A 22,457-nucleotide genomic window follows, 5' to 3' on the forward strand; every position below is an offset into this window, starting at 1 on the left:
CTCCTACTTTAATCTCTTTCTAAAAGTTAGATATTTTTTCTTACCGTTTTTGTAGATTGAAAAAGTCAGAAAATGAAATGTTATTCTTCAGTAATTAGCCACCAAATATTAGTGTAACAAAACCTGTTATACCACTGGTGCCAGGGGACAAGGAGAACATCCATATCACAAGGTTGCTCTGTCATAGAGATACATGTTACACCTTCCTGTTACTGAGGACATGTTTTGAACTTGGGGTGCATGAGTCTGTGAAATAATGGGATGATTTATAACAGATGCTGATGATGTTTATTGACAGTTTGACTAAAACCAATATAGATTTTCTTCTCAAAGAAATAAAATATCCATTGAAAGAGAGGCTATTTAGCAACTAGGAGAAATAATCCCAAATGTCAGGTTTGTTAAAACAATAAAAACTAACTATGTGTTTCGAATGCAGCATATGTTCAAAGTGAAACTACCCTTATTCTCTTTAAAAACCTCAAATTTTTAATGTTGGAAACATGAAGATGGATGATTTCTAAAGTACACTTTAAGTCAGTTTAAAGGTAGAATCCTACAATTATTTTCTTAAGGTCAGCAGGGAATGTGACTGTGAGTATAGATCTTTTGCCCTCTTGAACCAGTTTGTATTTTTATTGAACAAATTGATTTACTTATAATTTCTTAAACTTGAAAAACAGTGGGAAAATAGTGATAAATGGTAGAGAATTGTGATTAAATGTAGAGAACAGCAAAGGGAAAAACATACTTTGAATAAATTATCATGAAGAAACGGGAGAGAGGTAGTTAGTTGAAAGCAAAACCAAGCTCAAAAAACTGGGTTTCTCTAATTTGTCTGGGTTTCTCTAATTTGCTCTCACCACACTAGGGCAAAAAGCATGAGAAAAAAGTTTATAAGTAGAGATGACTTGAGACTAAAAGTTTGATGACATTTGAAACAAAGACCGACCGTTTAGATTTTTGCATCACTTCCTTTGGTGGTTATTTCTCTTCCTGGATTGACAGCAATGTTGCTCCCTGCCTTAAAAAGCCTGTCTATGTAGTTACTAGCGAATAGTGAATATGGTACACTTGGCATGGGATGACAGTCTCCAGGTGACATTTGGCTATGTTTCTCTAGTACTGTCTGGAGCCCCAAACAGAAGCTGATTGCATCAACAATATCAACGACTTCCTGAAAGGATGTGCAACCCTTCAAGTGGAGGTAAGCCCACCCAGGTTGTCTTCTTTGTTGTCATTGTTTTTCACTCTGCTAGTGAAGATAGTGTTGTAGTATAAGTCCTTGGCTTATTTTCACTGTTAACAGAGGAAGCATTTCATGGAAACCATGGGTGAGATTGGTGGTCCCCAGTGGTGGCTTGCTAGTTTGGCTTTTCCAGAAACCAGCTTCAAAACAAAACAAAACAAAACAAAACAAAACAAAACAAAACAAAACAAAACTCAGAAAACGATATATTTTAGATACAGTATCTAAGCCCTGAAATAAGGCTTCTGATGACGGAGCTTGTGTGGTATGTTTCCCCATTAAAGATAACCCAAAGTGGGACACTGGCTGCTGCAGAAGGTCACTACATCTGCCCTGAGCTTGGAATAAAGTCTACTGTTAATTTTTCCCATTAACATTTTAGAATAGAGGCCTTGAAAAGCTGAGACTCTGACTCTGAGGTAGAAATTGTATAATAAATTACATTGCATTATTTTATACTATACGGATCCTTGCAATGCATATAGGGGTGTTACTGAGAGGCAGGTGGTACTTTTGCCTGTGTGCCAAGTAACTTCTCTGTGTCTCATTGTTTTTTTTTCTGTAAAATGGGCACAATAATAGGTACCTCTTGGGGTTGTTTTAAGGTTCAAATTAGATGCTACATAATAGTTTTGAGCTAAGAGCTCTAACCTCAAAAGATCTATGAGATAATGTATATAGAGTGCTTAGCACAGGACCAGGGACATAAGTGTAGACATGCATTAGTGGTATTACTTGTGGAGAATTATTAGTAGTGGTTTGAACATGGACTCTAACACTAGACTGTTTGGATTCAAATCTCAGTTCTCTCTCACTAGTAGTTTTGTGACTTAACAATGTTAATAGCATGTTACTTAACAATGCCTCTATGCCTCGGTCTCCCTACCTATAAAGTGAGAATAATAACAGCACCGATTTCATAGGATTGGTGTGATATTTCAATAAATCCACATCTGCGGAAGAGTACCTGGCATATAGTTAGTATTCTTCAAGTGTCAGCTACTGTTATTAATAGCAGTACAAATGGCTTTGCCCCTCATAAACTTTGCTTGCTTCAGAGTTTTTCCTAAAGTTAGCCATAGCATCAGGCTTCTCTTGTCCAGAATATTTTATTTCAGGGTTCCCTATTGCCCAATTTTAGCTCCGTGTGTGTGCACGCATACATACACGTACATGCATATGGACACGTGTGTGTGCATGGCCATGGGCATGTATGGCTTTCGAGGTAGACAACTCTGTATCCCTTATAGAATGATGGCTGCTATGGTACAGATCATGATATTTTCATTTTTATTTGTAAAATAAAAACATGGTGAGGTTGCCAATGATTATTGCACTCTGAAGCTGCCAGAAGATATACTGATCTTCCTTGCAGTTCCAAGAATACTAGATGATACAGAAACACCTTGTAGGTCTGGCATTTTTGGAGAATGAGTCGTTTCACAAAAGTGGATTTTTCTGACAACGAATGCTTACTCCTTTAAGCACCAATGCTTAAAATAGTTTTATCCACTTTGGATAGAAACCTTTTTAAAAAGTATATTAAAATATTTATTTCTTAAATGAAAGACGCTGGGCATATTTTCACCTCTTTTTTGGTAAGTCAGGCTGGCCTGAACATTGTATGAATATTTTAATATTAGCATCATGGTTAAGCACGTAACTTCTCTAGTTTGACAACCTTGGGGCAGAGTCTTGGCTTAGTCAGTTACTGACTGCGTGACTCTGGGAAAAATTACTTGGCCACTCTATGCTCCAGTTTTCTCATCTGTATATGGAGACATTAATAATATCTCTTGCATAGGATTTTTGTACGGATCAAATGAGAAAATGCATCTAAGCACTTAATATATCACTGCACATAAGACATGCATAACAGCTGCTTAATGTTATTGTTATTACTAGGCAGTATTGTATGTAAAATTATGCCTGTAAGGGGTACATAGGAGCCATGTGGAAGCACGCCTAGAACCCTGATAGATGTCTAATAAAATGAGACTGAAAGCTGAGCTGGGATGCACCCAGCAGCTAAGAATACTGACCATCCAGTCTCAAGCTCCTAATTAACTAAAAGACAGATCTAAACACAAATATTTGCAAATTTTAAAAAATTAATTTATTTCTAATTGAATAGATTTGACATATAAAATTGTATAAATTTAAGGCAATACAATGTGTTGCTCTGATACATTTATATGTTGTGATATGATTGCCATGGTGGTGATGTTTATCACATTACATAATTACAGCAAAATATTGTGTCTATGTTTATTATACTGTGCATTAGATCACTATGGCTTATCTACTACTCATTATGAGTTTGTACCTTTACATAACATCAATTTTTATCCCCTCACCCTCATTCCCTGGTAACCACTATTTCACTGTTTTGTTTTTCAAGTTCGACTTTTTAAAAATTCCACGTTTAAGTGATAGTATACACTACTTGTCTTTCTCTGACTTATCTCAGAGTAATGTGCTCGAGGTCCATCTATGTTGTCACAAATGGCAGAATATCCTCCTTTTTCATGGCTGAATAATATTCCATCGTGTATATATACACCACACTTTTTTTTTTTTAAAGCCATTTATCCATTGATGGACATTTAGGTTGTTTCCATATCTTGTTATTTTAGATAGAATGTCTCTCAGGCCTAAAGTACTCTGCACAGTGCCTGATATAGGAAATGATTAATAGATTTTTGTTGATGCGATAAAACTGTTCATGTACAAAAAGCAAGAAGAACAGAGCTTGACTATTGCCCAGAACACACTATTTACCTAAAGAAAGAGTGCTAGCTGGAAATGGTCAATTTGGAAATGCAGAAAAAATGAAGCCAGAGATGCAACAGCACACTGACTATTTGTGTATTGGTTGTTGGGCATGGTGAACACATTAAAGACCGGCTGCCTTCTGACCTTCTGGGTGGCCAGTTGGCTTCTCCAAGTGACCTCCATCTTTGTGTTCTCTAGGGGTTCATACAGCTAACAACTGGTCAGGTAAGTCTGCTGAGGCGCCTGGAAAACAAAGGATTCTCTGAAGTGCCTCCCCGAGTTTGATAGTATCCTTTGAAACACAATTTATAAAAAATTTCTATGAAGTCAAATTCATCTATTTTTTTTCTTTTATTGCTTGTGTTTTGGGTGTCATATCTAAGAACCCATTACTTAATGCAAGGTTGTTGAGATTTTCTCCTATGTATTCGTCTAAGAGTGTTATAGTTTTAGCTTAGGTCCTTGATCTATTTTGAGTTAATTTTTGTACATGGTGTGAGGTAGAGGCCCAAATTCATTCTTTTTACATGTGGATATCCAGTTGTCTCAATACCATTTGTTGAAAAGACTATAGTTTTACAGTAAGTTTTCAAATAGGAAAGCATGAGTCCTCTTTGTTCTTCATTTTCCAAATCACTTTGGCTATTCTGGATCCCTTGTGTACCCATATGGATTTTAGGATCAGCTTGTCTATTTCTGCAAAAAAGGCAGCTGGAATTTGGGTAGGGATTATATTCAATCTGTGTATTGCTTTGGGGAGTATTGCCATCTTAACAATATTAAGTCTTCTGATTCATGAACACAGATGTCTTTCTCTTTATTTAGGTCTTTTTAAATTTCATTCAACAATGTTTTGAAGTTTTCAGTGTCCGTGCCTCGTATTTCCTTGGTGATATTTAATATCTTATATAATATAATAAAATACTTTGATGTATTTTATTCCTTTTGATGCTCTTGTAAATGGAATTGTTTTCCTGATTTTATATTTGGATAGTTCATTGCAAATATATAAAAATACAATTGATTTTTGTATAGCGATCTTATATACTTCAACTTCACTGAACTTGTTTATTAGTTCTAAAAGTTTTTTTAGATTCCTTGTGGTTTTCTTGTACAAAATCATGTCATCTGTGCATAGAGATAATTTTACTTTTTCTTTCCCAATCTGGATCCCTTTTGTTTCATTTTCTTGCCTAATTTAATTTATTGTCTGGCTAGAACTTTCATTACAATGTTAAATAGAAATGGTGAAAGTAGATATCCTAGTCTTGTTCTTGATCTTGGGGGAAGCTGTCAGTCTTTCACCACTAAATATATTAGCTGTGGATTTTTCGTAGATGCCTTGTTATCAGGTTGAAGAAGTTCCCTTCTATTCCTAGTCTTTTGAATATTTTTATCATGAAAGGGTGCTGGATTTTGTCAAAGGCTTTTACTGCTTCTGCTAAGATGACCATTGATTTTTGTTCTTTATTGTATTGATATGTTGTAGTACATTGATTAATTTTCATATGTAAAATCAACCTTGCATGTCTGGGGTAAATCCCAGTGAGTCATGTTGAATATGCATAGAGAAATTTGTGCACATCTGTGATTATTCTTGAAGCATCTTTCTCCATAGAAATAAAATCACTGTGTCAAAATTCTATAGATACTTTGAAGTCTCCCTATAAAAATGCTATTTGAAGCTCTACTCCCACCAATAGTGTAGAAAGTGCCTTCTTCCTCATGCCTAGTAGCCCTTGATATATATTGTCTTTAATGGTTGCTAAACTGTTGAGTGAAAGTGGTATTTCATTTATTGCATTAATTTGTATTTCATGATTCCTGGTGAGTTTCAACATCTCCTCACCCCTTTATAGTCCATTTGTATTTCCTTTTCTGTGAACCAAATATATCTGTCCTGTTGTTAACAGAGTAGAGAAGGCAAGGAAGACACTCAGGCCTCAAGAGCAATTCCAGAACATATGGAAAAATCTTCATGTAGGTCGAGTGCTACTAATGTGACTAGGAAGTCCCTTAACAACACTAATCTAGCAATGGTAGTTTTGGTTTCGTTCTGTCTTTGAACTTGGTGAGAATCAGGGACATATACAGTTCTTCTCATCCTTTAAGAGTGGCCTGGGAGTACCTCTCTGACTGCATTATCCTGGCTACAGCCCCATAAATGAATGATTGGTTTGTAACAGCTCTAGTCCTGTGGTTGGTTTTCCTTTCAGCCAGGCTTCCCACTGCCTCATCCCTAGCAGATCCTCCTGCTTTTTACCCTGTCGTCTTACTACCAACTCATTGCTAAGGAGCCCCTACCATCTCTTAATCACCTACTTTGTAAAAAGACTTTTTTAACATGGATTTCATTGGATATATAGAAGGCTCAGTTAATGCTTCTTTCTTTCTCCCATCGTGCTTCCTTCTCTCCTTCCTCTCTCTCTCTCTCTCTCTCTCTCTCTCTCTCTCTCTTTCTTTTCTCTCTTATACCAGCTGGTATCAGTATGGCTTTTTCTTTGCCCCACCCCCTCACTGCCTCCTGTCTCCCTGACTCACTCCATCTGCCTTGTTGCTGGAACAGCATGGGTGCCTTCCCCAAAGCAGGGCCTGTGGGATGGATGATTTGCCATTTCCCAGGGGATGCTCTGCAGAGCAGCAGTTCTGGAAGGAAGGCGGCTCTACTAATAATCATGAGTCAAGGCTAAATCTTCCATAAGAGAGCTCCAGCACTAGGAGAGCAGAATCTCCCTGGAGGAGTGAGGCATGAGGCCAGACAACTACCCAGTAGCTGTAATGGGTATCAGTAGACATTCCTTCAATCCCTGAGCCTGCCACGTGTGTAAAGTCAGAGTCTTCTCTAGGCTTCAGTTGTCTTATCCTAAAATGAAGAGACTAGAGTAGGGATTGGTAATGTCTAACTGTTGAACACTATTTTTAACCAGCCTGTTTCCCTCAGTTTCACTTGGGAAAGCTTTGTATAATTAGCTACTCAATTTGAGCTAGTGGGAAGACTAAAGAGGATGTGGGTAAGGTTTTATTTTTCTCCTGTTGAACAAATCTGACACTCCTAGTGGATTCTGTGAGTTACATTAAATGACACCAACGACTCTGGCCATCCTAATATTTTACAGACTGCATTGTAATAAATGAACTTCAAGCAGGGTCATAAATATTTCCCAACTATCACGAACCTTTTTATTCTCCCTCAAAGAGACTACTTGATTTGGGGGCCTCTTATCATAGAGCCCAGGAAGGCACCCAGGATAGTTCAGGGAAGGGAGGCATGTGGATGGCTGCTGGAGAATGTTTCCTTGCTTTGCTGTCTCAGCAGCTCACCACAGAGCCTGGGGTTCCAAGTGGCATCTTGGTGGAGGAGGAAGCGGGCCACCAGGAAGGGCTAGTCTGTGAGGCCGGGATTCCCGCCCCAGGCTCTGGCAGTGGCCCCCGGCAGGCCAGGCGCTGGCAGCCCTGGGCTCCTGGCTAAAGCAGGCAGCAGCAGCAGGCGCAGTGTGACCACCGCCGTTACACCGGGGTTTCTACTGCTGCCACCTCTACCCCGGCTGCTGCTGCCGCTGCTGCTGCTGCTGCTGCCGCCGCTGCTGCCGCTGCTGCTGCTGCTGCCGCTGCTCTGCCCTGCGCCACTGTCACTTCCAGTTCCTACTTGGGCGATCCAAGTCCGGGTCACTGCTTCCCGCCGCTGGCCGGATCCCTCCAGGCCGCTCTCCTTCCCGGGCAAAAGGGGGGCAGCGCAGGCAGCTGAGCGGGTCTGGAGGACCCGCGAAGGCAGGTTCCCTGGGCAGCCGCTACTGGCTCGCAGCCACCCCGTGCACCCTGGCTCGGCTCTCTGCCCGCACACCCAGCGGGGCGCGTCTCCCCTCAACCCCCGCCGCTTTCGGCCCCGCGGTCCTCCGTCCACCGAGGAGCATGGCTTTGGAAGCAAAAACTTAAGGGCAAAAATTTGGCTTCCCGATAGATTAAAAAAGAAAAAAAAAAGCATAAAAAATTCCTGGACCGGAGAGGTTGCAGACACGGCACGGAGTTTGGAGACGGGCGCCCCCGCCTCGCTCGCGTCCAGGAGCAAAGTTGCAGCCGCCCCTCCCAACCCGGGCGAGCCGAGCCCAGCTCTCCAGTTTCGTCCTGGTGGCGGCCGCGCTAAAGGCAGGGTCCCAGCTTCGGCTGGGTTGAACGGTTCCCGCAGCCTTGGCACAGGCTCGCCCACCCGCTTACTGGCCCCGTGACTTCCGAGGACGAGCCGCTTTCAGGAGGCGGCGGCGGCGCGGCTGGAGTGAGCGGGCAGCTGGAGGACAAACGGGCAGCGGCCGAGCCAGGTGACCTGCCTTGGGGGACAGCGGCTCAGGGGAAGGGGAGAGCGCGAGGGCTTGGGGTGGTGCCCAAGGACTCCCGTCAGAGAGGAGCCGTCCTTCTTCCGCCTGTCGTGGCTCCTAGCCCCAGCGGCGGGGTCCCTTCTCTGCCAGGGCCTCCCGCTGCCCTGAGATCCCGGGTGCCTGGAGGGAGGAGGAGAGTGGCGGGGGCGCAGAGCGAGGACGCGCCAAACTTAGGGGCGAGTTGTCCGGCTCTGGCCTCAAGGTTTACATCAGACCGATTCCTCTTCTCCCCTCTCTCTCACCCCTCAACCAGGGCAAAGAGTCAACAGTACTATTTTTGATACTAATTGGATGTCCCCCTTCATTCCCGGCATTTATACATTTGGGGAATATTTGAGGGGATGAGTACACAGGTCTGTCTCAGGAATAGCTTTTGGATGAGGAAAGACCTGTACTCTACAAGACGTCCCAACGTGCCCTTAATTTCAAGTTTTCTTTTTCCAGTCTTTAAAAAAAAACCCAACAGGTATTCGAGCTATTCGTTTCTTAGCTCTAGAGTGGAGAACCCTTAAGTTTATCTCTGTCTCTTAAAAAAAAATCTTATATTTGTATTTTTGGTTTATTATTGGTTTTGAATATAGAGATGACTCACGTGACTTTTTTCTTAATGTGTAGTGGGAATAAAAATAGAGTAAGGCGATATATTTTTCTATTCAGCTTTGTATGTTTTTGTCAATAAAATCACATAAACCAAAAAGCATCCCAGAATAGGATAAATTTCAGCTGATGTTCTGTAAAGTATTGATAATTTTTAAAGCAAGTTTCCAAGGTCTAAACTGCTTTTCTAACTTATATTTGCCTGGAAACCCCACAATTTGTCCTTCAACTTTCTATCTTAATTTTGACATTGACCATGGTAACAGGAGCTCCGATGACATCATTTGCTCTAGCAACAGTTCTGGTGTTCTGTGACTGAGAGCACCTCTTTCCAAAACCTAAGTAAGGCCGAGGCCTGCCCTTATACTTTATCTGAGGCATTTCCAAGGATTTCTCTTAAGCAAAATATTATGCTACATGCCAGGCAGTACTGCAGTCCCTTCTTACATAAGCGAGCTTCAGGCTATTGTAGTCTCTGAGTATGCCTGGAGCAGTTAATATCAGAGACTTCTCAGTCTTAGTGGGGTGAGTTGCTGGTTGGTGATCGGAGTTTGGAACAAAGTAAATTTCCAGCTAGTATTATCTTGCATTTATTTACTGCTTAATTTTTTTTTTTGGAATGCCTTCTACTTATCTGCAACTCACTGGCCCGTTGTAAAGGATGTAGGAGAGATGGCATTGCTTTCATTTGACAGAGAAACAAAAGTTTACTTCACCAAAATCAGGCAGCTTACCAGTAGCAGATCAAAACTCTGACCTGCGTCTCCTGCTCTTAGCCCAAGATTCTGTCTGCTTGTTTTTACTAAAACATGACATTTTATACAGAAGTATTTAATTTGGCACATTTTATGGATGGTTTGTCTTCCCGGCTAGTAATTTTTTCTATTCTTTGTGCCAACTCACATCTTAGCCTTGTCTTTGCACAGGGTTGGCGCTGTTCTTAGGGATGGGAGCAGGGACAAAGCTTTCCCAAGAAGGGTCTGTGGTTTGTATTTCCTATGGTTGGCCTCCTCTCCATTCATCTTCAAGGATAGCAGATGCTTAATAGAGTGAGCTACTAGGGCCCAGAAATGCCTCATATTCATCTGACATCACTAGTCCAAGTATAATATTACTTCAGGCTTAACAAAGAAACTCATTCAGGAGGAGAAATTGGAGAGCATGAGTTTTTGTTCATTTACAGCAATCTGCTCATCACTGTACTTAGGAACTTAGATGCAAAAGAGGAAGAGGAGTTGAGTACCCACGATTTCTCAAGCACCTACTATATTCTAGGTGCTTTAAGTATATTATTTTATTTAATCCTCACAACAGTACTGGGACGGAGGAGGCATTGTGCACATCACACAGTGCTGGTTTGGGGATGATCCAGACAAATGCCTCACACTTCCAGTGCAAAACAAAGCCAGAATGTAATCACTGATGTACCTTACTCTGAATTCTTTCCCTTTGCTACATGTCAGGATGTCGTCACAAAGGAGCTGATGATAAATACAGGAACACCTAGCCCCTTGGTTTTTAGACATGTCTGTAATTAGAGCCACTTGGGATGCTTTTAAAAAACGCAAGTGTTACAAGGGGGTTGGGGGGGCAGTGGCTCTCTCCCACTGAGCTTCTGTATAAATCAGTCTGCAGCGAGGCCCAGGTCTTCGTACTTTTTTTTAACGTTTAAGTAAATTTTATATTAAAGCATAACATGAATTCAGGAAATTGCACAGATTCTAAGTATATAGTTTGATGAATCTCTAGAAATTGAACACATCCATATAATTAGCACAACAATTAAGGTACACAACATTATCAGCACCCAGAAGCTACCCTCGTACCCCTTCCCAGTCACTACTCTTTACCAACTGGCACCACTGCCCTGATTCCTAAGATGCTCAATTCATTTTATCTGTTTGGTATTTTATATGCGTACAGTATGTACTCATTTGCTCATTTATATAAGGTTTATTTCACTCAGAGAAATATTTGTACAAGTCGCCCATGCTCATGCAGATACTAGTAATTCATTCTTTTTTATTGCTAGTAGTATTCTATCATGTGGATGTACCATATTTTGTTTCTCCATTCACCTGTTAATGGACATCTAGATTGTAACCAGTTTTTGGTTGCTATGAACAATGCTACTGTGAATATACTTGTGCATATCTTCTGGTGTACATTTCCAATGGGTTTATACATAGGAATTAACTGCTGAGTAGGTACTGCCCAACAGTTTTCCAAGGCAGCCAGGTCTTGTTATTATTTCATTTTTGAAAGCTCCCCAAGTGATTCTAATGTGAAGCCAGAGTTGAGAACAATTTTACTGGTTAATCTAGAGTTCAGCAATCTATTAAGTATCTGCCACCTAGCCAAAAACTATAAAGAAAGAGATACCAGCTTCCCCCTAAACCTCAGATATTTTACAAAATCTCTGCTAGATTAGACAGCTGTTGTCAATTTTCTCATAATTCCTTGTACCACGCTACCAGTATGCTGTCTGCCCAGTCTCACTATGGTAAATCTGTGGACACATTTGTCTCATTACTAGTCCTGGAACTTTTCAAAGGCAAGAACCAAAGCTTAATCATCCTTATAACCCCAAAACTCAGTATAGAATATGGTACATAGCAGGTGCTCAGGAAATGTTTTTTAAATGAATGATTCAAAGAATGGCTGAATGGTCAGAGAAACTCTGGGCTGCAAAAGAGATGCCCTATCTTTGCGCTAAGACTTATGCAATTTATTCCTAGGAGATTGCTGTAGGGCCTCACTATGAGCCTAATTACTTTTACTTATCTAAGCATGTTGGAAATATATCTGGTTGCTCATCCCAAAACTGATTAGAAATAGCAAATTAGATTATATGAGATAAGGTATGAGGAAGCACTTTGTAAAATGGAAAACAGCGTGTAAATAGAAACGTGTGGAAAGAGAGAAGAGGGGCTATAGATTAGACATGCTGGCAATGGCAGAAAGAGTATAAATCTATGTATGACATGGAAGAAATGAAATCAACAGCAGGTCGAGAAAGGAGACAGAAAAATTATAAAAAGCAGACCCCCAAACCATCTGGGACCTTTTACTGTGGGGTCAGGCAGCTCAATACATGCTGTGTGGTCTAGCGGCTAGAATTTGTGACTTTCCCTGACTTTCTTGGTTTTATTCCTGGTCAGGAAACCTTTGCTCTTGAGAAATAGTATAGCAGTGCAGTGGCTAAGAGACTGAGCTTTGGAATTGAACTGACCCAGGTTAGCCAATTCTTATTTATATTCTAACTTCCTTGGTGGCAGTGATATGTAATATTAGGTATATGCTACTTTATTATTCTTTTTTTATTAAATTTATTGGGGTGAAATTGGTTAATAAAATTATATAGGTTTCAAGCGTAAAATTTAATATATATCATCTATCTATTGCATTGTGTTTTTACCAACCAAAGTCAAATTTCCTTCTATCACCATATACTTCACCCCCTTTACCCTTATCTACCTCCCCCCTCTCCCCCATCCTTCAGGTAACCACAAAACTGTCATCTGTGTCTATGAGTTTTTTTTGTTTGTCTTGCTTGTTTGTTGCTTTCAGTTTTATATCCCACATATAAGTGAAATCAAATGGTTCTCAACTTTTTCTGCCTGGCTTATTTTGCTTAGCATGATAATTTCAAGATTCATCCATGTTGTCTCAAATGGCAGTATTTCATCTTTTCTTATGACTGAATAATATTCCATTTTATATATGTACCACAGCTTTATCCAACCATCTATTGAAGGACACTTTAGTTGTTTCCATGTCTCAGCCACTGTGAATAATGCTGCTATGAACATTGGGCTGCATGTATCTTTACGAATAAATGTTTTCAAATTTTTGAGGTAGATACCCAGAAGATGGATTGCTGGGTCATATGGTAATTATATTTTTAATCTTTTGAGAAATCTCCATACTGTTTTCCATAGTGGCTGTACCAATTTACATTCCCACAAGCAGTGTATGAGGTTTCCTTTTTCTATACAACTTCCCCAACACTTGTTATTACTTGCCTTGTTGATAACAGTGATTCTAACAGGTGTGAGATTGTATTTTCTTGTGTTTTTTTTTTAATTTATTTTTATTATGGTGACATTGGTTAATGAAATCCAGTAAGTTTCAGGTGTAGAATTCAACAGTAAGGAATATATATATATATATATATTGCATTGCATGTTCATTGCCCTTAGATTTCTTTCTGTCACCACATATTTGGCTGTTTTTACCCCATCTACCTCTCCCCTCCCCTTCACCCTATGGTAACCACTAGTCTATTGTCCAATGTCCATGAGTCTCTGTTTGTTTGTCTTGTTCATTTGCTGCTTTTAGGTTTATATCCCACATATAAGTAATATCATGTGATTTTCAACTTTTTCTGTCTGGCTTATTTCGCTTAGCATGATTTTCTCGAGGTCCATCCATGTTGTCGCAAATGGCAGTATTTCATCTCTTTTGATGGCTGAGTAATACTCCATTGTATATATGTACCACAGCTTCTTTAGCCAATCATCTACTGTAGGATACTTCAGTTGTTTCCATGTCTTGGCCACTGTGAATAATGGGTAATGAACATCAAAGTGTATATATGATGCTTTATTAATGTTAGGTATACGCTCATTAGTTATATACTACCTCTTAGCGTTAAATGAGAGAATGAATGCAACTAAAACACTTAGCACAGTGCCTGGCACCGGGTAAACTCTTAATGAAAGCTAGTTCCTAATTAGAATTTTAATATATTTCCGTACACTAGTGTTCACAAATGATATCATTGCATGATCCAAAAAAGTTCACTCAGTTCAGTTATGTTAAACAAGCTTCATTTTAAAAAGTGAGTCATGCTTTATAGGAAGATTTCCTTTAGAAATCCTAACATTAAAGAAAACTTGGATACATAAACTGTGGGCTCTGTGAGATGATGGCCTCTTCAAGTGTTCTGAAGTTTTACACTAGTTACATTGAGAATTTTGACAGGGATGAAACTTAACACAAACAAACAAAAAAATCCAGCTATCTTGTTTCTTAGTTCTATGCTTTATTTGGCAGAGACTGCTTGTTTTTGGAAAGACATTAAAAAAAAAAATAAAGTTGAAGGTAAAACCTCCATATATTTTCTAATACTTAACACCCTTCTTCTGAAGTTGAACATTTATGGGAGTTTTAGATTAACAGTTCTCATGTTAACAGAAATTTATCTTTTCAACTTTATTAATATCTTTCACTCATTAATTGAAGTGCTTTTTTTCTGGACTTGAAATTCTCAGTGACTTGCATCATAGAAAATAATTTGAATTTAGATTAGGTGTGTTGAAATGTGTTTAAAATTATTTATATGTCACATTTAATTTGTTTATATATTCTATTTGGATGGCTACATAAAGACAGCTTAAATTTCAGAGCTATTGTAGCTCAATGATATCTGTGGAACAGAGATTGGAATTTTTAACTATAATTTCTGACAATAAATGCATAATCTTTAGAGTTTTATGAATTGGTTATAAAAGTTCATGCTAAGCCTTCAACTTATTATTTTGCTGTTGTTCTCAATGCTTAGTGTCGCCAATTTTTAACTGTTGAAAACAATTTGTATATGGTTTCCTTTATAACAACTCAGGGCTAGAAATATGTTTGGGGATCCAGTTCGAAAGAGGAACTGGAGAAGACAAAGAAACTGAATTCTTCAGAGACTATGAATTATTCAGTTGTTAACCACAGTAACTTCTTAGCTACCATTTTGTGTGCTAATAATAGAAACAGTTTGGACGGATTCCTCTTGGAATTGAAAAATCAGGAAACCTTTTCACTCTTTTCTAGTCTATGCATAAACTAGAAGAATGTGAAAAAAAAGTCTTTTAATTTTCTCATGTTTACCTGGATGACTTAGTTTAATTTTTATGTCTTTTAAAACAAACATTTATTTTATAATTATGATAGCTTGAAATTTTAAAATATGTACCAAAGCAAGATGCATGTTGTTTTAGTTAAATTAAACAATTCAACAAATGTTTGTTTGTTTGTTTTCCAAATTTCTGATAATGACTAACAAAAATATTATCCCCTGCTCCCAGGAAAATAAGTAATAAACCTGGCATAGTTGAGGAGGGGAATAAAAATCAAATTCCTCTATACAAAAAGCACAGAATGTAACACATAAAAAACACATGTCATTTCTGAATTGGGTTGAATGCATATTGATAATGCCAAAAGGAATGTCTTTTGTTAGAAAATTTGATCAATTGAATCTTTCTGATAGGGGGTGTAAAGTTATCTTGTTTTAAATCTAACTTACTCTAATTTGCTTTTAATGTTGATTCTAATCCAGGTTGCTTCTGGGGGCAATGGAGCACAATACGGTTCTTTATTAAAACTACACAGTCTTGGCCAGCTATATCCTACTCCAGCCTCATTCTAATTTGGTCATGTGTTATCAATGAGGCGGCCCCCAAGGATCAGTCTGAGAGGTGAAGAGTTGCCAGCACAGCATAAGGTATGCAGAGCCATTGGCGATAATATTGGAGGTAGAAGCAAAAGGAAGTACAAGGTCTGGCCTTTGAATTGCAAATGAAAAAGTATGAAGGCATTTGCCAGTTTCTTAGGGCCTTTGCTTACCAACTTTTTAGAGGGAGTATATGTCCATTCAGTCTAGAAGCTGCTCTATATCTGCATTTCAACATTGCCATTGCCATTTCCCCTGGTGTCATCTGGAAGAAAGACTTAATGACACCAGGCATCTGTCTGATTAGCTCCAAGCTTTGTCATATCCTGGCAAACTGGACCTTACCATACAGAAGGTTGTATGGATTCCGAGATGTGGATCATCCAAAACAGCATACACTCACGCATCATTTCTATTTGACTTCTGGAAGAAGATTTACCTTCCTAATTAAGTTCTGCATAGACAAATAGAGTAAAATCTCAGCTTTATACTTTCTTGGGGACTTGAATATTATTACAGAGATCAGACATGTCAGTGGAAGGATTGAATAGGGCAATAGGGAAAAAAAAGGAATTAAATTAAGGTGTGATGAGATGCAGCAGTTTACAAAGCAGTGAGTGAAATCCTTATTAAGGACTTGTTCACCCTAGACAACATACAGGTTTCCCTATCCCTTTTATGAAGAGCCTGGCCTATGAAGCAGACCTGAACACTAAGGAACATTCCGTCATATAATTTGTCTGTTACTCATGTCTAGGTCTCCAGCAAACTGGGGATATTTATCAATAATTTCTAAGAAATGTATGCAAACCAAGAGAATGCAACATCTTACTAAAATAGAAACTTAACTACTTCTTTGAGGAAATGCATGTTGTGATAGAGTAAATGAGCATTTGTGCTGTGCATTCTTTGAAGACATGCTGGTGTTTGAGAATATATTGTGGATTGGGGAAAATCTTGATTTGAAATTTAAAAAATCACCTTCAAGGAAAGACAATAGAATGGAAAGCAATGGTTTAATGGTTGGTGCACCTGTTGATGACTTCTTTACTTGCCAGATTTTACATAGTGTTCTTTTTTTTTCTCATCTTAAAGCAAATTTTTGTGTTAGAACATGGCAAATACCAGGTTGAATGGATAATGAATGAATGAATTTTTAAATTTTTATTTTATTTATTTATTTATTTATTTATTTATTTATTTATTTATTTATTTATTTATTACTATAGTGACATTAGTTAATGAAATTCAGTAAGTTTCAAGTGTACAATTCAACAGTAAAGTATATATTGCATTGTGTGTTCATCGCCCATAATTAGATCTCTTTTTTCACCACATATTTGACCCCTTTTGCCCCATCTACCTCTCCTCCCAAATTTATTTTAGATAGCTTGTATGTCTAATAGTCTATATGTAGATTATCAAGAGTTGACTTTCAATCATATAAATGACTCTTTAGTAGATGAAAATAAGGATTAAAAAAAGCTGTGTCTACCCTAATACAGTATTACTCAGTTTCTTCATGCCAAGCTAAAGTACCTATTTCAGTCTTTTAAAAATTAAAAAAAAATTAAAGATATGAGAGATTAGCTACATAACGTCATATGGAAGAGCTTCTCTGCTTTTCCAGTCCTCATATCACTTCTTTTTTCTTATGTTACGCAAACTTTCTTGATTTCTTGATTTTCAGGGTGTGAGATTTGCACATCAGGACTTTGATCCTCCAAAGAGATCCCAGGCAGTCACTTCACTTCCTTTTGGTGAGGTAAATCCTTTGTCAGCACTCTTCACTTCTCTCAATCATATTCTTCAAAAGGAAGAATCTATTTTACCATGTAATGGAAAATATACAAACCCTGACTTGTAAAGTTTTACCAGAAAATAATTACCTTTTCTCTGTCTTTTCTTCTGAAGAAGGCATGCCAAAAGTACAGGTGTTTCTATTGGAAGAAATATCTTTTTAAATTTTAGGTTGGAAGAAAAGACTGATAGTCAACAAGTAATTATTCACCATCTATAAGGTGAGTGCTGTGCCTGGCATTGTGGAAAGAGGCAGCATGTATATGTGAAATAGTGGAATTTGACAGTGTGTAGGAGTGTATGACTAGATCCAAGTTAGTGGTTCCAGAGTCTAGAGCGTAATACAGAGTTCAGAAGAAGAGAAGACCCTTGTGTACTGAAATGTAGTGTTTGGGAAAGACCTCATTGAGAGAAGTGTTGTAGAATGGGCATTGGAGGACAGTTAGTATTCAAATGGTTGAGGGAACTTTTTTTTTTTAATAAGAAAAACTGTACAAATTAGAGAGAAGCATGGTGAAGAAAGTGGAGGATTCTGGGGCATACAAGAGAGCTGATGGTGAGAAACAATGGACTCGATAGGGTAGGACCAGCTTGAGTAGAAATTTGAATGCTAGCTTGAAGAGTGTGGGCTTGATCTTGTAGGCAGTTATAGGCTGGGTTCCATTAGGCTGAGATATATGGATGTTAACTGAAAGCACCATTTCTAATTTTGCGGGTATCTGAGCTCCCCAAAACCCACCCACCTTCCCATGTTAGGATTCTTTCCTAGGCATAAATCTTGTTTGTGAAGATGGAGGAAAATTAATTAACTAATTAACTAACTAACTAACTAACTAACTAACTAACTAACTAATGTCTATTATGCATTGATGGGCATCTCTGAAAATGACATACTTTTGAAAGAGTGACTCACATGTAGACATAAGCAAGGAGTGCCAAAAATCATTGTCAAATATTTTATTGAAGGTGATCTCTAAATAGAGAAAATGGTAGTGAATTTAGCACATCTTTCCTACCCACACTATCTGGTATAAGAGGGACTGTGTGCATGTGATTTGTAGTCTCTTTTAAATTGCCTGTCACCCCTTTCTTGCTTCTTGACAGTTACTTTGCCATATTTTTCCATGTCCCACTGTGCTCTGGCACTGTTTTAGAGCAGAGTATGAACAGGTGAGTTTGTCATTTAAGCTATTTTACAATAAAACCGCTCGAAAAATATAGCCAACTCTAGCAAAGCAATAAAACCCCAAGTTCTTTTCTGTCTCCCTTCTCTGTAATGCTTAGGTCATGGTTCTTTAGGAGGAGATTTAAAGGAGCCTATACTACCTGAGACAGGCCAACAATTGCAGACTTTGCCCATGCTCCACACACAACTCAACGAAATTCACAAGCATGGAGTGTGAAGCATCTTTAGTTACTTCACGGTCATAGGGCTTAACTTGCAGATGAGTACAGGTGTATGTTATTTTAAATATTGTATCTCCTTGAAGGTCACATGGAAATTGATTTTTCTTCCTTAATTATATATATATATATATAAATATATATATATATTTATATATATATATATACACACACACATATATATATGTATATGTATAAATGGTATGCAATATTACATAAAAGTTTCAGGTGTACAACACAGTGATTTGACATTTGTATACATTGTGAAGTGGTCATTACAATGTCTTTTTACCATCTGTTGCCTCGCAAAGTTAATACAATATTACTGACTATATTCCCCATGCTGTATATTATATCCCCATGACATTTATCTTATAACAAAAAGTTTTTAATCCCTAAAATCTTATGACTTAATCAGTTATTTCAAGTTTCCCTGCCCACGCCACTCCCTCGCCGGCAACTACCAATCTTTTCTCTGTATCTGTGAATCTGGGTTTCGTTTTGCTTGTCCTTTTATTTTTTAGATTCCATGAGTAAGTGGAATCTGACTTATTTCACTTAGCATAATACCCTTTAGGTCCATTCATGTTGTCGCAAGTGGAGTGGTAATTCTTTTTGACTTTACTATAACTTCAGCAATGCATTTTCTTCAATTACGATTAATATCTATTGGCAAGAACTTCTGAACTTTCAAAAATTATCAAATATTTATTAAGCACCTACTATGTGACAGGCACTCATTTAGACACTGAGGATACAGAAATGAAAGTTTTTAAAAACCTAGCTTCATGGACTTATATTCTAGGCACAATTTATGTTTAAGGTTCTCTGACAATATGTCCTGTTAATCAAGCAATGAATGATTTATTTATCAAGTGTCTCATATATGTTGAATACTGAGCCAGGGCTATGGGGGCAATTTGGACTTGAAAGAGTCTGTCTTCTAATTGGAAACCCAGGGCTAATCTTAACACCCACAGAATAAATAGAGCATATTACAGTGGTGGGTGATTGAGGGCTTAAATGTGCAGCATCTATACAGACTGTAAGGCTGTAGCTGTTCAGAAGAAAGAAATGTGAGTTTAAGTCAATGGAGGCCTTTACTGAAGGCTGCAAATGAAACTGCCAGAGAAGCTTCTGCTTAAAGCAACCTGTAGGAGTTCATTTTCTTATTGCCCTCCTCCTGCCCTAATCTTTGTGTGGAGTTCATTTAACAGTCTATCCTGTATGTGGAAATCAAAGTGAAGCAGTAGTGGCTTCTGTAGACTTTCAGGTTTCAACCCTAAATCATAGTAGCCTTCTAGGAAAGCAGAGGCTGCAAGAGCCCTATCTTCACAGCTGAGTCTCCCCTTTAACTGCCAGGACTGCTACACAGGCAGGAGCTGTTGACTATTACAATTTCTGAGGATATTCTCGTAGTCTTCATACCTATCACTTGATTCATCACAGGGAGTTCTAAAATAAATAGCCCTCAGAGTGTCGAGGGTATTTGTTCATCTTTTATGCGATAGGACAGGAAAAACTATAAAGGATGTGGACATTGATTTGGGAACACACATCCAGACATTCTTTAATGTAAAAATGGATTATTTTCCAAAAGTTCATTTGTAAGTTATTGTTGGGAACACAGAAAACATTTTCCCATAGAAATGAGGTTCTACATGGTGATTATTTTATGGTTGGTCCACAACAGTCTGTTCAATAACTAACGTGGTTGACAATAGAACTCACAGAGACTAAGTGTCAGGTGTGACACTGTGTCTCTGGGAAAATGTGTTCTGCATTCCAATTTGGAACATGAAGAAATAAGTCCCCTTCTCTGAAGGGGTGGGGTGAGGGGCTTGGGGAGGACACTCCCAGTTCTAGCACACAGATGCTCTAGCAGCTGAGGCATTACCCCTCTACCCCAACCTGTCAAAGCTGGCAGCCAGTATGGCTCCTGCAAAGGATCTAGTTACAGTTGCACAGGAGGAGTAGCGGGTAGGGGGCAGGCCACAATGGTTGGCTGAGGGGCAGTTGGTTCTAGGGCTACCACTTCCTGTCCTTGGCTTGGCAAGCATTATTGACAGGAGAGATTTTATCTTACCCTTTCCTTCATGCCTATTCTCTTTTTGGTGAGATTATCCAAAGCCAGTTGTTCTCTCTTTCTCTATTTAATCCTGTGACCATCTCTACCAAGATGCTTATATCATTCCTCATTCATTCCCCTTTTCCCTAAACACTTAAAAACTCAACTGAAGATAAATCTCTGTTGTGGAGAAAGTGTTTTTCCTCTAAAAGAGTGTAACAAGGAAGAAATAGAGGTCATAATGTGTGATACATTGATGTCGGTGATGCAGAGGTGGCCATCAGGAAGTGAATTTGGTGACTTTGCAATGAGGGGTTAACAGTGAGGGATTACTCTCAGATCTTTGCTTCTATTATAGGAGCTCTATGAAGTTGAACTTCCTGGCTTTGGATTTGATGAGATCCAAGTAATCTAGAAGCCCACAGTAGTTATGTAAATTGACTATATATAAACCCACAGAGACAAAAGAACATAAATGGTTAAAGCTGACTACAATAACAGTCTAAGTTCCACTAGGCAGTGGCAGCAGATAGAGCGAAAATTTATAATTAGGTAATTTTAAAATGACATTTTGAAAAAGTCAACTAATAAACAAGTAACAATTATGTTTTGCTGTGATACCCCAGACTCTCTTTGCTTTGATTCTATACTATCCAACAAGTTTATACTTCTAATTTGGCTTTCAATGTGGATTTCTCTATTGGGAGAGAGTGATCTGGCCATGAAATGGGAGTATCCCATCTTTTTAATGTTTCATTTTTAAGTAAAAAAATAGCAAATTGGCATTTTGGTTTATCTATTGACCTTTGGTGAACTTGATTGGTGTGAGTTCATTCTCAAGAGCCTTGAGAATCGAAAACCAGATTCTAGACCTTGGGGATGCAGCCTTTGAGAGCCCCTATTCAGATGATGGGCCAGCACATCTCTCACTTCCCAGATGGGGAACAGAGCCACAAAAAGTAGTGTTGCTTTCCTAAAGCCCTCACAACTGCTCAGCAATGACAAATTTGAGATTGGAGTCAAAGTCTTCTGACCCTCTTACAGTGCTCTTTTCAATACACCAATGTTAATGCAGCTACATACACATGTCAGATTTTGTTCCCTAAATTGCTGAAAGATCTTGTTCCTTAAACTGCTAAAATAGAAAGGAAGGAAATAAGAGAGAAGAGTTCAGGGTTTGCTCTCTTAAGTTTGCTCCATATCAAATAGGAACAGTTATTATTTAAAACTAGGCAGGCACAAATGCTATCCACTGTGATAACAATGGCTAGTTGAGTGTAATTTCTGAACTTAGAGCATCATTTATTGCCGACTTTATGACTACTTTTACTAGGGACTATGTGGAAGCATTACAGGTTGCATCAACAGAGCTAGGAGCAGTGCCATCCAGTGAAATATGATTAAGCAGCTCATATGTGCTTGCTCTGTCGCACTATATAATGACATTTCCTCCAAAGTTCAGGGGTTAACAGAGGCAGCATACTCAGCTGTGAGAATTCAAGATTATGATTCAAGATGGGCTAAGTTAATTTAAGATTTTATTCAATAAGAATAAGAATAAAGGAGAGACTGAATCTTCCTAAAATATTTGGAATCTTGTTTTAATGGGCCTGAGACCTAAGTTTATGTCCATGTGTTTCCACTGAATCCCTGGCTTTTCAGTTGATTATATTTCAATAGTTGCATGATGTGATCACTTGAAACTCTAAATTAACTTTAAATGGAAGTTGATTGAGTGGGCCTGAA

General features: G+C 38.5%; 1 protein-coding gene across 1 annotated transcript in view; it reads left to right on the top strand.

The window, feature by feature from the left end:
* ARHGEF6 (Rac/Cdc42 guanine nucleotide exchange factor 6) overlaps positions 1-22,457 on the top strand; it is a 108,949-nt gene that overhangs the window by 489 nt on the left and 86,003 nt on the right. Inside the window, 1 exon segment of the mRNA XM_039875697.1 lies at positions 1,124-1,207. Within this exon segment, the coding sequence (XP_039731631.1) occupies positions 1,124-1,207 (84 nt within the window).

This window comes from Pteropus medius, unplaced genomic scaffold (assembly GCF_902729225.1).
Source record: "Pteropus medius unplaced genomic scaffold, Ma_sr-lr_union100, whole genome shotgun sequence".
NCBI classification, from domain to species: domain Eukaryota; kingdom Metazoa; phylum Chordata; class Mammalia; order Chiroptera; family Pteropodidae; genus Pteropus; species Pteropus medius.